At 48.1% G+C, this 15,815-nt stretch overlaps 1 protein-coding gene across 1 annotated transcript in view; it reads left to right on the top strand.

Moving 5' to 3' along the window:
- The window catches only part of Flt1 (fms related tyrosine kinase 1), a 169,772-nt gene that overhangs the window by 117,230 nt on the left and 36,727 nt on the right, over window positions 1-15,815 (top strand). The window contains exons 16-17 of the mRNA XM_021222701.2: window positions 8,711-8,817; window positions 13,799-13,931. Of these exons, the coding sequence (XP_021078360.1) occupies window positions 8,711-8,817; window positions 13,799-13,931 (240 nt within the window). The remainder of the gene's footprint in view (window positions 1-8,710; window positions 8,818-13,798; window positions 13,932-15,815) is intronic.

The following is a 15,815-nucleotide window of genomic DNA, read 5'->3' as shown; positions in this document are numbered from 1 at the left end:
GGAGGGAGGGAGGGAGGGAGGGAGGGAGGGAGGGAGGGAGGAAGGAAGGAAAGAAGGAAGAAAAAAAAAGAAAATGGACTCTTGCCCTTGAACTTATGATTCATGTCGCTGAGGGTCTGACGCATACCCTAGCTTCAGATGTGATTTCCTGGTACACTTCTACCTTGCCCAGTCAAGTTTAGGAAATGTAGGCACACGGGTTGTGTCTATGGCTATGTTTAACAGATTTAAAGAGGTTCAGGAATCAGCCAGGAAGGAAATGGTCTGCTCATTTTATTCCCTTTGCAAAAGGAGCCTTATACTCGCAGATAAAACAATGTGTTATTTTGGTATTTGAAAAAGATAAATGGACTGTGGAGCCCGAGTGGCTTCTTTAAATAATCACAGGTCTTGTTTGCTTTGGACGGGACGTTGGGCACATGTGAGCTGGGCCGAGGGTGGAGGGGTGTGTTCCAGTGTCAACCACAGTAAAGCCGTCAGCAATCAGGATCGTTTCTGAAATTAACATATTTGGCCCACTTGTATCCAAACACTTAAACGAAGCTGCCTCTTATCGAGGCTGAAAGCTAGACTCCATCCGAGGACTTCCCTGCAGCAGACTTAGGCCTGGCTGTGCTCAACCGCAGCCACAGTTACGTAGGACAGACGCCTCAGAGACTGAGTACACTTCGAAGCTTCTGCTACGGGCGATGGCGGCTCAAGAGGTGACACAGAAAGGTCACACAGTCTCCACGCTGGATGGGGTGTCCCAGATGTGAGTTGCAAACAGTGGTACCTTTACATCTGCTGGAGAAAGGAGCCACACAACAAGGAGCATGCGCCACGCCCCCTAATTAGATCCCAAGGCTTTAGAAGGAAAACAGCTCAAAACAAACTTAGCAATAACCCTAACCCTAGCCCATTCCCCAGGAGTCCTCTTTGACCTGTAGTCATCCTCCATGGCCCTGGGCCCTGAGCATGAAGGTGCTAAACTAACTTAGGACTATGTGTTTCTCCTTCTCTCTTAGATGCTAGCAATTTTCAGAGTCCCAAGTAACAAACCATGCTCCAAAAAAGATGAAGTGTCTATCCCTACGTGTACTCAGGACGTTAAAGGCCCTAAATATACATAGCTCTTTCTTTTTTTTTAAACTTTCAACTCCGAACTATGGCGTAGAGCTGTAATAATACAGTTGGTCTGTCCATCTTTGTAACCTTTTTTTTTTTTTGTTTGGTTGGTTGGCTGGTTGTTTTTTTAATGCTTTCTAAGAATCTGTATAAACTCATTTGGATTTAAAGAATTTTTAAAATGGTGCCCAAGTCCAGTAAGGATGAGTAAGGTATCTATAGATAGTTCCTGAAGCCCAATAATTAGACTTCAAACATACCCATCTCATTTCTTCTCACGGAAACTAGGCTTGCATGAATCTACATAGAGTATCCGAGACATAGATGGTAGCTTAGTTAGGAAGGCCTGAATATGTTAATTATACCCTGACTAAGCACATGGTATACTGTGTTAAGCAAGCATGCATGAATATACTTGATTCTTTTATTATTTTATGCATGTGAGTGCTTTGTCTTCATGTACATACGTGCATCCTGTGCATGCAATGCTTACAGAGGCCAGAAGAAGACACTGGGGACCCTGGAACTGGAGTCGCAGATGGTCGTGAGTCACCATGTGGGTGCTGGGACCCGAGCCCAGGTCCCCTAGAAGAGCAGCCAGTACTTTTAACCATCCAGCCATCTTTCTATCCCCACCCCCACTCCCTGCCTAAATTTTTGCCTCAATCCTGTGAGCAAGTTTAGTTGTTGAAAATAAGACTCTAGCAAGACCCACAGAGGGGTCAAATGACATCACAGGGCCACTCGGCTTGGAAGTGACAGAGCTGAGACTCGGACACGCTTGAGTCCCCCTCCTGCCCCGTGTCTCAGTGAGGGTGGGGGTCCTCTGGGCAGCAGGGGGTCTTCACAGGAGCTGAGTCACTCTTGGAGAATTACCTCCTTTCCTAGTCCTTCAGTGTCTGCACTACAAAATGGGAACACTCACGATGGTTGACTAACCTTCCCAGGACCGTCACAGGATGAAGAGGGTCTGTCATGATAAAATCTGAAGTGTTGGCTATTATTAGTGTTGGTTAATGTGTTTCTCAACTGCAGCAAAACTTTCGGTATCACATACTTTCCCGACTTACTGTGAGTCACCCAAACCGCAGTATTCCTGTCTGGCTTAAGGACTGGCTTGTGATAAGAATGTGTTACAGAACAAATGTCCCAAACCGCAATTTTAATTATTTTCTTCCTTCCTTCCTTTCTCCCTTAACCTGAAATTACTCTCAAAAAAGGCATTTCATACACATCACAGTCCTGAAGAGAAGATCCAAACTGGTCTATACAGATTCTTAGAAAACATTAAACACACACACACACACACACACACAACCTGTTACAAAGATGGACAGGCCTATTGTACTATTCTAGTAAGTGACAGAAAAGCTACATTAAAGGTCAGAGGTCAATTGAATCTCAGGTAGAAGACAGCGTTCTGTGTTTAGCTTATGAGAATGGGGTCTAGTCTATTCTCATACCTGTAAATCTTTTTCTCTGGATCTGTGGTAGAAACACAAAGGGAACATATTTCTGCTATCTATCTATCTATCTATCTATCTATCTATCTATCTATCTATCTATCTATCATCTATCTTTCTAGAGCAGAGCTCACTCAGCCCATCTTGTTTCGGGTCAAGTGAAGCTTTGGGAGAAGGCTCTTCAAAGATGCCAGGCACCTGTACCAGAGACTGGTTTACTTTAGGCAGAAAAGGCAAGCTGATGCTTGGAGTGGGCCTGACAGAGAAGTTATAAAGCAAAGCAAAACAGAGCCAAACCAGCTGCACTCGATGCCCAAAAAGTGATAAGGGGAAAAAATAAATGTGAGTGTGTGTGTGTGTGTGTGTGTGTGTGTGTGTGTGTGTGTGTGTGTGTGGTGTATGGGTGTTTTATCTACATATATATCTGTGTGCCATGTGTGTATTTGGTGCCCAAGGAGGCCAGAAGAGGGTGTCAGGTCCCCTGGAACTGGAGTCAAGGTTGATCCTGAGCTGTGGTTCTGGTAATTGAACCTGGGTCCTCCCCAAGAGCGCATCTGTGCATCTGTGCGTCTGTCTGCCTAGGCACTAGGGAGGGGGGAGGTGTGCCGGAGCAGCAACAAGCTACTCAGAGGAGGCAGAACACAGTCCTTGATAGGGGTCCCAGGCGGTGCTCTCCCAGATGAAAAGCAGCGACATCTGGGACGGATGCTGTGGTCCTCAGTCTCCTGTGTACCCAGATGCCGCTGGAACCGAGAACGGTGATCCGTAAGTCCGCGCTTCCCCTAAATGCCAGAAGGAAGGGGATGGCTGAGCCCCAGACAAGGCGAAATCTGGTTTGGTTCCAAGGGAATGCTGAAGTACAGAGGGCTGAAAGAGGGAGGGGCTTCTCCAGGAAACTTAGGTGTGCCCCACCCCCACCCCCCACAGAGATCCTTGGGTGGGAGTAGGAGCAGGCCCTTGCTTGTCCAAATTGCTTTACTTTTTTATGGAGGATGTAAATGTATACACATCTTTCTCAGGGTGAACCAGGGATTAAATACCTTTTGTAGGAAGGGATGCCCAGAAAGGGGAGCTCATTGGCTACCTCATTAGCATGGAGGACTTCAGGTTTTTACTCTATGTGACTGGTTTTCATGGTCCTCTCAGTGGGGTGTCATGTGTTCCAGATCAGGTAAAGCCTGGCTGGTTTCACACCTGCCGTTCTCAATTATGAAATTTACCGGGTTTTTCTGTTTTGCTTTGTTTTTGTTTTTTTGTTGTTTTTTGTTTGTTTGTTTTTTGTTTTTCAAGACAGGGTTTCTCTGTGTAGCCCTGGCTGTCCTGGAACTCAGAAATCCGCCTGCCTCTGCCTCCCAAGGCGTGCACCACCACTGCCCTGCTTTACCGGGGGTTTCTTGAATCTGATTTGACCTTACCAATTCTTCTGTCTGGTGGCAACGGACCACCTGCGCTGAGCTGTCTCTCCAGCCCATAAAACTGTATTTAAAAGTTCAAGGTGTGTGTGTGTGGGGGGGGGGGGGTCTGGAGAGATGGCTCAGTGGTTAAGAGCACTGCCTGCTCTTCCAAAGGTGTTGAGTTCAAATCCCAGCAACCACATGGTGGCTCACAACCATCCGTAATGAGACCTGACTCCCTCTTCTGGAGTGTAAGAAGACAGCTACAGTGTACTTACATATAATAAATAAATAAATCTGAAAATAAAAATAAAAATAAAATTTCAAGGGGGTTGAGAGAAGTGGCAGGAAGTGAGGAAAGATTCAAATCATACCTGACAGCAGTTTGCACATTCACCCCTCTTGTCTAAAACATTTTAAAAAGAAACTGAGGTTTTTTGGTCTATTACACAGCTGCTCACAGGCTCATGCAAGAATGTTTTCCCAATTCCTGATGACAGTTGTTCTAGTTGCTTCCCCCCAACCTTCCCCACCCCACCTCACCCCACCCTACCCCACAACTCTCTCTGGGCAGGGTAGGTTCTGGAGCTAAAACTCCCTGGTGATTGGCTTCTTGGGAACTCACCTGGTTATGTTCTGTGAGCTGAGCTGATGGCTCTGGTGCCCGAGGCGCTGGCAGCCTGCTACCACACAGTGCCGCATGCCAGGCCAGTGTGTGGATGCCTAGCTACCAAGAAAACACCTAAACATTTCTTAGGCTGGGCTACCCAGCCAAAGCCTGCCCCTGCTACGGTCCTGCAAAGGTGTGCCGCCAGTTCACTCAGCCAGAACTGCACCCAAAGAGCCCACCACCATTGCCACTAGACAAGCTTGACCCCCGCCCCCTCAGAATTCAGACAGCCTGCTAAGAGGCACCCAGAGGGATGACCTGAAACCCGGGGAGAGGCAACTGGCAAGGGAACAGGAACCTATACCAAAAGGCGCCATTATAGGCTTGACCACATTCCTATCAGCATCCTGAGTGAAAGCAGAGACATGGTGTGTCCTTCTGCGCATATCTTATGACCCTGAGACCAGCACTCTCTCCTAATAATTATCAAGTCCCACCCACATTGCCTCTGCCCCTGAGCAGCTGGGCTATGATCACCTGCCACCAGCCTGTTAAAGCATGCAGGGTGAGGATGGGGGGTGTGGAAGGTGGGGGGTGGGGAGAAGGTGGCTAGTCAGGCTAGTGTGTATGTAGCAAGAGAGCGCCCAGGAACCAAAGCGTGTCCTGACAGCTCTTCTGCAAAGGGCAATAGAAACAAAACCATCCAGTGGAACACAGATGCCACCGTGTAAAAGGCTAAGATTTTTATTTATTAAGCACTACTGAGCACTGATGTTAAATCAAGCCTGACATTCTTCTTAACAGTATTCTAATGAGTCGGCTCCTCAAACGTGTGAGTGCATATAAATAGTCCCACCCGAAAGGAATTTTGCTTGAGTAAAGGCTATGGAATTAGACTTCGGGGGCCAGTTTCCTGTCCCGTGGAATGCACTGGGAAAGTTCCCACAGTCAGACAGGGCCACTTGCTTTACGTTCCATGTTGGATTCCTGTACAAGGACCCTATGAGGCCATCAGCATCTGTGACAGTCAAAGGCCACTGCAGCATGCCTATGGAAGGCTCCTGTCATACTATAAAACTTATTGTAGCATGCGTGTGCGTGTGCGTGTGTGTGTGTGTGTGTGTGTGTGTGTGTGTGTGTGTGTACACGCTCGAGCGTGCATAGTAGAAGAAATCTGTACTCCCATGAACTTTGGTTTACACTTTTCTCACTCTGGGGATGTATATTGAGATTAAAGGACAAAAGAAAATATAAGACCTAAGCATTTAAAGTTTCAACTTAATTTTTAAAACTGGGAGCAGGACTGGAGAGGTGGCTCAGCAGTTAACAACACTGGATGTTCTTGCAGAAGACCCGGTTCAGTTCTCAGCACCCACATGGTGGCTCACAACTATCTGTAACTCTAGTTCCAGGAGCTCCAACGCCCTCTTCTGGAGTCCAGAAACACTGCATGCATGTGGCACATGTGCATACACACTGGCAAAATACCCATGCATGCAAAATAAAAGTAAACCAGTATTTAAAAAGAAAAAATTGGCAAGCTAGAGCCTTATCATACAACGTATGAACCTCCACTGAGTTATACTGCCAGCTCAAACTTTGAATTGTATGCTGGCAGTCAGGGAGAGCACATGTTGTCACCGAGGCAGGGGAATGACAGGATTGGATCTGTGGCCCTGGAAAGGAGCTCGGAAGTGACCTGAGGCAGTCAAAGCTGGGCAGATGAGAACAGAAGCAGGTTCTCTAGGCAGCGACAGAGGATGGAGAGGAGCAAACCCTGAAAATAACCCAGGTAGGACAGAGGCCATTGCCCCTCTCAAGTGACTGATGAGCTCCCGGAAAGGCTCAGAAGATCCGAGGAGAGGAGGAAATGGCAGTACCCTTAGATGTGTGGTGGTTGAGGACTCAGATCCGCTGGGTTAAAATCATAGGCAAGAGGAGTAATCGTCAACTTCGTCGTCATTCAAGAATTGGGGAAAGTCTACCTGACAGTGTTGGCAGGAGTCTTGCTGAGGGTCAGCACGGCCTCTCGTGGCTTCACAGAGCACATACTTGCTGTGATTCCGTGCAGGGACCTCACTGACTCCAACTGCCTGCAGCACAGCTCCTGCTTTGTTCTATGCTCACAGTCCCATGATGCTCCGGGCCCCGCCCTGTGCTTCCTATCACACCACCACCAAAGACAAGGACAAAGACATTAACCTTACTTTGTTTCTTAAGATTTATTTATTATTATATCTAAGTACACTGTAGCTGTCTTCAGACAGCACCAGAAGAGGGCGTCAGATCTCATTACAGATGGCTGTGAGCCACCATGTGGTTGCTGGGATCTGAACTCAACACCTTTGGAAGAGCAGTCGGCTCTTAACTGTTGAGCCATCTCTCCAGCCCCGTCTTTCGTTTTTGGAACAGGGTCTCCCGGGTAGGTATCCCATCACCAAGGATGGCTTTGACTCTCTTGCCTCCACCTCTCCGGATGATTATAGGCATATGCCACTACAACCAGTTCATGTCGTCCTAAGGATCAAACCCAGGGTCTTGCGTATGCTGGTAGCACTCTACCAACAGGGCTACATTCCTAGCCCAGAAACAATCTTTTTAAATGCTTCTGAGGTCTTCGGAGATGGCCACAAAGTTGGCAAAGGCTTTAGCCATGCAGACCTGATTGCTTGAATTTCATTTCCTGCGACCCATGTGAAAAGCTGCGATCCCTGCACTCCTAGGGTGAGACGGACGCAGAGACAGGAGACTGACCCAAAAGTTTCTGAGCCAGCTAGAATGAAATATTCAGCACAGTGACTGAAATGAGAGGGACCTTGTCTACAGAACAAGACAGAAGGAGAGAACCAACTTCCAAAAAGAAGTTAGCCTCCGATCTCCATGCGTGCGCTGTGGCACATGCACACACATGCCCCACTCCCTGCCCCAATAAATAAATACATGTTAAAATGCTTCCGAGGTTGATGGACTCAATGTCCTCTGGAAGAGGTATTTTTAAATAAGTTTGATTGGCAGGCAGAGAAGGGCTTCATGGGCGTGGGAAGGCAGAAGGAAAGCCCCAGTCATGGGAGATGCCGCACCTTGATGCCATAGGAGAATTTAGCACATCCTGGCTGAATTACGACAGAGAACCCCCCGCCCCTCCACAGTGAGATACCCATGTTTGTAACTATGATATTGCTGTCATGTATTCAGGGGTGAGTACACCATCCTTAGTAAGTGCCCAGTGTGTGAGTGAACACAGATTCTCTGTCATGCCTAAGGAGCAGAATTCTCATCTGGCCTTGGCCTAACCCTATCCTTTGTCATTATAGTTGAGTCAAGAAGGCCCTGCTCAGGCCCAGTGGTGTGTGTGTGTGTGTGTGTGTGTGTGTGTGTGTGTGTGTATGTATGTTTGTGTATGCGTGTCAGTGTATGTGGTGTTTGTGTATGTGTATGCATGTGAGTGTGTGGGATATATGTATGTGTGATAGAGCAACTGTGTGTGTATGTATGTGTGTGAGAGACAGACAGACAGACAGACAGACAGACAGACAGAGACAGAGACTGCCCAGGTATTCCCCCTACAGTGCTCAGCTCTTGTGCTATGAGCCATGGAATCAGTGTGACTGGGTGGGAAGCTGGCCTGAGGTCCCCTCTTTCCTCTCAGCTGGTGCCTCTGGCTGCCTAGGTCAGAGCCCCAGAGGCGGGGGTCAGCACTGAGGTGATGCAGAGCCGCTGCCCCAGAAGAGGCAAGCAGGCCATCAGGAGCTTTAGTTTTGTTTTTACTTCCGTGTCTGCTTTGAAGAATTTTGTGAGTCCCAAAGCAGGCCCTTTTATGTCTTTTTAATTTTTTTCCTTTAGAATTTCCTCTAAAACCCATTAGGCAGATTTAACATATTACAGATTTAGCACTTTAATGAGCCATCCCCTCCCTTTAATTTCCTTCCATCTTTATTTTCTCTTCTGATGTTTAATTCATTATTTCTTAGCATACTGGTTACAAAGTCAGCAGAATTTCTGGACAGCCCTTCCGGGTGCAAGTTCCCCGGCCTGTCTCAGAAACCGTGTGCTCCCACGGATGCCCAGCTAGAGTGAGCAGAGACCTCACGTCGGGGGACTTCTTTTATAGCATCTTTGTGGTTTTTTCTCTCTAGGAACCTCAGACAAGTCAAACCTGGAGCTGATCACGCTCACGTGCACATGCGTGGCCGCGACCCTCTTCTGGCTCCTTCTAACTCTCTTCATCAGAAAACTGAAGCGGGTAAGAATACAGAAGAGATGACCACCAAGCCATGCGGTCCCCCCCGCCCATGTGAGCATGTCCATCGTTTAGGTCTCGCTGGGGCAGCCATCATGTTGAGATATATGTATTGTTAATGTCGTGGGGGATTCACCCCTAAGCAAAGAGCTATGGGCAGCTAACAATTGCTGAGAAAGGGAAAATGAGCCTCTGTCAGGGGAGAACCCCCTAATTAGTTATCCAGTACCAGCTGTCCTACTCTGAAATCATATATACACAAGAAACCCTAAACAGACTCAGTAGGTTAATACTCCGTGAGTTTGAGGCCAGCCTGGTCTACAAAGTGAGTTCCAGGACAGCCAGGGCTACACAGAGAAACCCTGTCTCAATACCTCTCCCCAAGAAAAAGAAAAGGAATAAAAAGGGAAGGTGAGGGGGCCTGGAGAGATGGCTCAGAGGTTAAGAGCATTGGCTACTCATGCAGAGGACCCAGGTTCAGTTCCCAGCACTGACATGGGCAGGTGATCTTTCACAATCTTCTGGCCTCTTGGGGAGCAGACATGTACATGATACACACACATGCAGGCAGGAAAAACACACATAAATAAACTTTTAAAAAAGAGGGGGTGAGGTAAAATGAACACTCACCTCTTGACCTGGCTCTACTGTAGTTCCCATGAGCCTGTGTGGTGTACAGCATTAGCCCCTGTGCCAGGTCTTGTGGGGACCTTGGAGAGCGACAGCTACTGTACGCCATGTAGAAAGGAAACTGACTTGACTCCATCATAAAACTAAGGATAAGAGATAGATAACCAAGTTTGGACATGGTGGTATCTATTTCTCAACCAGCCTATCATCCCAGCATTTGGGAGGCAGAGGCAGGAAGATTTGCATGTCTGAGGCCAGCCTGGACAACTTAATGAGACCCTGTTTCAGAAAAGAAAAACAGGAGAAAAGGAGCTAATCGAAAGATATAAGGGCTGGCATGGACCACAGAGGAAACAGCTTTAGGGGGGCTGTGTGAGGCTGCTGAGGTGAGGCAACATAGGGCTGCAAAGTGCCACTGGTCAGGGCCTTGGGGGCAATGGGAAGAAGGGAGTCTGCTAGCTGAGGAGGAGGAGGAGGGATGTTTAGCAAAAGTGAATGTGGTAAGAAGAGGCTGCTGTTCCGGTTAGGGGAGGAGGTGAAGGGGTAGGATGGGTGTCCTCTGGAATCGAAGGCTCCCCTCACAGACCAGAGCAAGCAAGAGTTAACCCATACACACTCAGGAAATAAAGAGGTGCAAGAAAGAATTGTGACTGCCTATACGGTTGGAGCTGAGGGGTCTAACTTGAGAAAGGCAAAGTTTCTGCGTTTTCTAGAGATTCTCCTAAATGTTTATCCCATGTCCTGTGGGTAACATCTTATGCAGGGTCTCGGTTCATCCTACCAAAATGTCAGAGAGAGAGAGAGAGAGAGAGAGAGAGAGAGAGAGAGAGAGAGAGAGAGAGAGAGAGAGAGAGAGGTATTGTTATTCCCCATTTTAAAGAGGGAAAACGAGGTTCCCTGAGGTAAAGGCAGGGGTCCAAATGTCACAGTGGTAGTTTGATTCTGAGCACAGGCTTGTCTGGCCTCAGCTCGATAGTCAAAATCACAAAGCACGCTTGACCATTGGAATGGGAGGGATGGCCGGCAACCACCTTCCGTGTTCATATGGGATATCGGTCTTCTGCCAAACAGGGCTTTTGGTTTTGAGACTTGACCAGGCCACTGCTTTGGAAGGAAACGATTGTCTTGAAAGGAGAGAATACATCTGGGAAAATACTTGATGAAGATGCTTAAGTCGAGATGCTCGAGCTAGACTTGAAAGAGAATAGCTGTAAGGGATGAGCTAACAAAGCAACAAAGCACACTGGAAGCCGACCCTCTCCTCCCCTAACTGGAACAGCAGCCTTCTTATTCAGCAAGACCTAACCGGATAAAACTGGAAAGCTCTAGAACAGATTTAAGAGGGCTGCCAAGATTCCAAGGCTTAGGCTTACGTGTTGGGTGTGAGAGATTGTCTACAACTTGAGTGGAAGGGGCAAAGGTCAAAGATGGCTAAGTGGTTTCTCTAACAACAATGCTAATTCCTCACTGATAAAGAACCCACTCCTGCTGCAGAGCCAGTCTTAGAGCAATGGCTAACAATGGTGTTACAACTTGCTAGAAACCAGGTCCTGTTCTAACAGGTTGGTCAATCATTTGATATCCGAGGAGACCCTCTCAGATAAGTACAATTGCTATCACCATTTCACAGATAAGCAAGCTAGGCTTAGAGGCATTAAGCCACTTGCCTGGGAGGTCATTTGGCTGGGCACAAGGGGTGGCTCCGATGGAGGCAGCTGTCTTCCATGCCAAGTGCTGAGCAGCCACTCAGAAATATCATCAGTTAAAAGAATAAACATCTATCAACTAGTACTCTGTCAACACACTCCCCTCGCAGGTCCACATGGCGTTCCCTCTCTCTGCCTTACTTCGCAAGAACCACATGGGTCGCTACCTCCCCATCCTGCATAAATGCAAGGTGCCTCTCGCTAGGTTTCAGCTGTCGTGTGCTCTTTAATGGTTGCCTCCGCGATGTTCAACGTGAAAAGCTTAGTAGTTTCCCTCTGAGCACCCGGCGCCTACAGCCTGACACCATCCCCCTTGCTTCTTATCTTTGACTTTTCACCTTTCTTGGATGCTAAGCAAACTCTCTGCCCTGAGCTATTTGTCCCACGTACTAATGATAATTTTTGCAAGGTGAATGATGGCAAGCAAGTAATGGATGAGGTGAGCTGTGACTGCCCGGAATGGGCTGAGTAAGGGCTGAGGAATGCGGCAGCTGTGAGATGGTGTCTACGGAAGGGCTTGTCCCTCACTCCCTGCCTCTTCCTGGTTAAGGGAGGAGAGGGCTGGCCTCGTTGCCATGAAGTTCATGTAACTTTGAGGCAAGGATTCTGTGGGAAAGCGCTCGTCCTTTCTGTCCCATCCAAGACTCTGCCCACAGAAACTCAATTATCAATGCCATGCCGGAGATGTGTCCATTAGCAGGAAACGAACCTGCTGACAGATCCTAACTGTCAATCCACTTCTCTGTGATCTGCCACAGTGGCTGCCTTCTGGGTTTAATTTGTCACCACATACAGCTGTCATATGCACTTGACCTCTGAACAATGTCCTAAGGAACTCAAAATGTGTCTGTATTTATGCCTCAGGTTTCATTTTGTTGTTGTTGTTTTGTTTTGTGAAATGATCAGCCTCTATTTCTGGGACTAGACTGGACTTTGCATAAGCCTCTGTTCTAATGGTACTACTGGACTCCATGGTCTTTTCGGATAGGAAACCAATTAAGAGCTGCAGGTATCCAACTGGTTAGATACTTAAGAAATGTCTACGCTTCCCTAGGGGCCCTGGATTAACTTGGCCACTCCTGGCTTTCTTACAAATTCAGGAAAAAAAAACAATAAAATAATAAAAATAATAAAATAATCCCTCCCCCCACACATACACTGCTTACCCACAGTCACAGAATGGTGCTGGAGAGATGGCTCGGCGGTTAAGAGCATTTTCGGTTCTTCCAGAGGACCTCCGTTCTGTTCCCAGTACCCACATTATGGCTCACAAGCATTTGTAACTCCAGCTCCAAGGGATCCGATGCCTCCATAGGCACCAGCCAGGCATGGTGCTCTTCTGTCCACACAGGCAGAACGCACATACACATAAAGGAAAAATGCTAGTCTTTTTACAAAAGATGTTCAGAGCAGCTATGGAAAGCTCTCGGCCATTGCTTAGAATCATATTAAATGCTCTTCATTTTTCTTTTCTTTTCTTCCTTCCTTCCTTTTTTCCTTCCTCCCTCCCTCCCTCCCTCCCTCCTTCCCTCCCTCCCTCCCTCCCTTCCTCCCCCCCTCTCTCTCTTTCTTTTTTTTTTTTCCCAGCTGGCCCCACTCACTTTGGCCATGCTCTGGCCATATTTATTTCATATATGTGAGTACACGGTAGCTGTCTTCAGACACACCAGAAGAGGGCATCTGATCCTATTACAGATGGTTGTGAACCACCATGTAGTTGCTGGGAATTGAACTCAGGACCTCTGGAAGAGCAGTCGGCGCTCTTAACCGCTGAGCCATCTCTCTAGCCCTTGGTTTTTCTTTCAAAAGACAAGCTTTCATAGGGTTGCCTCAGAACATGATATGCACATGAGGCCAGTGAAGGTTTGGGGCACACTCATTCAAGACAGTATGCCATTACTCTGGAAATGCTGCGAGAGAAAAATAAAGAGCTGTCTCGCAAAGACACCACACGCTAACGTGGGCGTCTCAGTCACTGTCCTAGTGACACCATGACCAAGCCAACTGTTAAAAGAAAGCACTTCACTGGGGGCTTGCTCACAGTGTCAGGGGGTGAGTCCATGACCATCATGGCAGGGAGCACGGTGGCAGTCAGGTGTGGCAGTGGAGTAGTAGCCGAGAGCCAAGCTATAGGCAGAGAGGTGACTGGGCTTGGCCTGGGTTTTAGAAACCTTAAAGCTCCACCCCCAGTGACACGCCTCCTACTGCAAAGCTACATTAAAGATTTACTCATTTTATTTATAGGAGTACATTGTAGCTGTCTTCAGACACACCAGAAGAGGGCATCAGATCCCCCATTACAGATGGTTGTGAGTCACCATGTGGAAGCTGGGAATTGAACTCAGGACCTCTGGAAGAGCTGTTAACCATTGAGCCATCTCTCCAGCCCCAAGGCTACATTTCTTAAGCCGTGCTAAACAGTCCACCAACAGGGAACCAAATATTCATATTCAAACCAGCACAGTCTGTGTCTGTGTCTGTGTGTGCACGCGCGCGCGCGCATGTGTGTGTTTAGGGGACCCTCTGTACCTAGTCAATTGATGCAAAGCAGTAGATGTTATCAAGTATTGTAAACTGAAAAACTGAGGTTTTAAAGTCGTTTTTCTTCATGGTAACTTTGAGAGTGTGTGTGTCTCTCTATTTCTCAGTCTTCTTCAGAAGTGAAGACGGACTACCTGTCAATCATAATGGACCCAGATGAAGTCCCCCTGGATGAGCAGTGTGACCGGCTGCCCTATGATGCTAGCAAGTGGGAGTTTGCTCGGGAGAGACTGAAACTAGGTAAGGTGTTCATTTGGCAGATCCACGAGCCTGTCAGAGAAGCCTACCCCACACAGAACATTTGTTTTAAGGAAAGCAAAAGGGAGCAAGACTTGGGAGTCTTCCTTCCAGCTGCCCAGCTGCTGGCTGGGGTCAGGGACCAGAGGACATGTAGTCTGTCACTGAGGCAAAAGGACAAGGTAACAAGAAACCCCTGTGCGCTGGTTCCATGGTTACTGGGGGGTAGGTGCCAGGCAGAAGCCCCAGGTCTTGTCTCTACAAGCTTAGTCTCCAGCTAGTAGGTAAGTCAAGAAGGGGAAGCGAGACCATGACTTGCAAGCCCAGGCACTCTTAGCAAAGCTACTGGGAACTCAGACACCTGTTGGCTTGAATAGCTCAGCAGAGTGAGGATCAGTTAAACCAAGCTCTCTGTGCAAACCCACGAGTGTGCACATGTGTGTGTGTGTGCACACACACACATGAATGCATGTTGTAAGATGGCCTGTGACTTTCCTGGTGTGCTGTGGGCCAGCCCTCGGGGATCACTTAAGTTTCACTTTTGAAGAGCAGAGACGTCTTTTCCAGGTAGGGCAGATGCTGTAAACAGCAGGCCCCTGGGCTTGCCCCCAGTTCCTCTGGCTCGGATAGACGTCACAATGCACACTTATCTCCAGATTTGACAATGCAAAACAATCAAGAGCCTCAGACTGCTACCCAACGTGTCTAGGACATGGCTTCTGAAAGTTTTCCACGTGTTCCGGTATATGCCAGAGTCATTAGTGGTTGGAACTAGGAAAACAGATTGTGATCCCAATGTCCTCTGGGCTCGTCGCTCTCAGAGCAAGGGCGCTTGTCGTTCTGACGGCCTGATCCTTCTCTTCCCAGGCAAGCTGCTCTGGGGTGGAGGTGAAGTGGATTTTTTTCTTGCTTTTCTCTTGGGGCTTGAAATGATTCTGCTTACAAGAGGAAAGGAGCATATCGATGAGGGTCCTTCCTGTTCAGCTTGTGTAGAGGGAAAAGCTCGGAAGTTGGCTAAAAGCTGGAGAAAGCCAGGCAAGGCTGTTGTGGTTAGGGATGGGGAGCTGGGAGAAATCTAAATAGTGAGAGAATAAATGCAGGGTGCACAGTTGTTGGGTTCCTTCTGTGGGGTGAAGGTTCAGGCAGCTCGCTGAGCCCCTCCGTGACCTTGGCAGGGAGCACAGCATCCTTTTCTCCCACATTCAGGAGCTGTTCTCTGGCCATGTTGCTCTCCAGCATTGTTAGCTAGGATTAAACATACTTCTTCCAAGACAGGATCTATGAGAGATCCCTGCCAACTCCTGATGCCCGCACCCCAGCCCCAGCCCACGCCATTCCCCTCATTTCTACTCGCTTAAATCCACAGTATGCCCCCCCTAGGCCGTTTCCTCTGTCTCCAGAACTCCCTTAAGCTCAGAGAATTCACAGAATTCGCACTTCATAAGGCTTTCCCTGTTGAAGGCTTTTCTTGGGGAAGGCTTGCTATGGGCAGAGCCTCAGCCGTGAGTTTGCCGGTATCCATCTGAGTGTCTCTGTTGGATGAGAGGGAATGGGCATCAAGGTTTTTTGTGCACCATGTGGCGACAAGATGGGAGGAGCTCTCTCCTCTGAGCGAGGAGGCCCCAGACATCTTGGGTCCTGCTAGCCAAGATTTGAAATAGTGGCTAGCAATGAAAGGAATCAAGGTTGCATCTAGATTGGTGGAGAGGGAAAAAATGTTTTGATGGGCACTGTTGCATTAGAGAGAGAGAGAGAGAGAGAGAGAGAGAGAGAGAGAGAGGAGAGAGAGAGAAACACACAGACTGAGGGGTGATTTTAGCCATGTCTTCTCTGTTGGCTACAATGTCCAGCCTTGTAGGAGGCATATTGGAGGTACCCCTGCCTGAC

The sequence above is a fragment of the Mus pahari genome, chromosome 23, assembly GCF_900095145.1.
Source record: "Mus pahari chromosome 23, PAHARI_EIJ_v1.1, whole genome shotgun sequence".
Lineage (NCBI taxonomy): Eukaryota > Metazoa > Chordata > Mammalia > Rodentia > Muridae > Mus > Mus pahari.
This window is presented reverse-complemented; position numbering and strand designations above follow the sequence as displayed.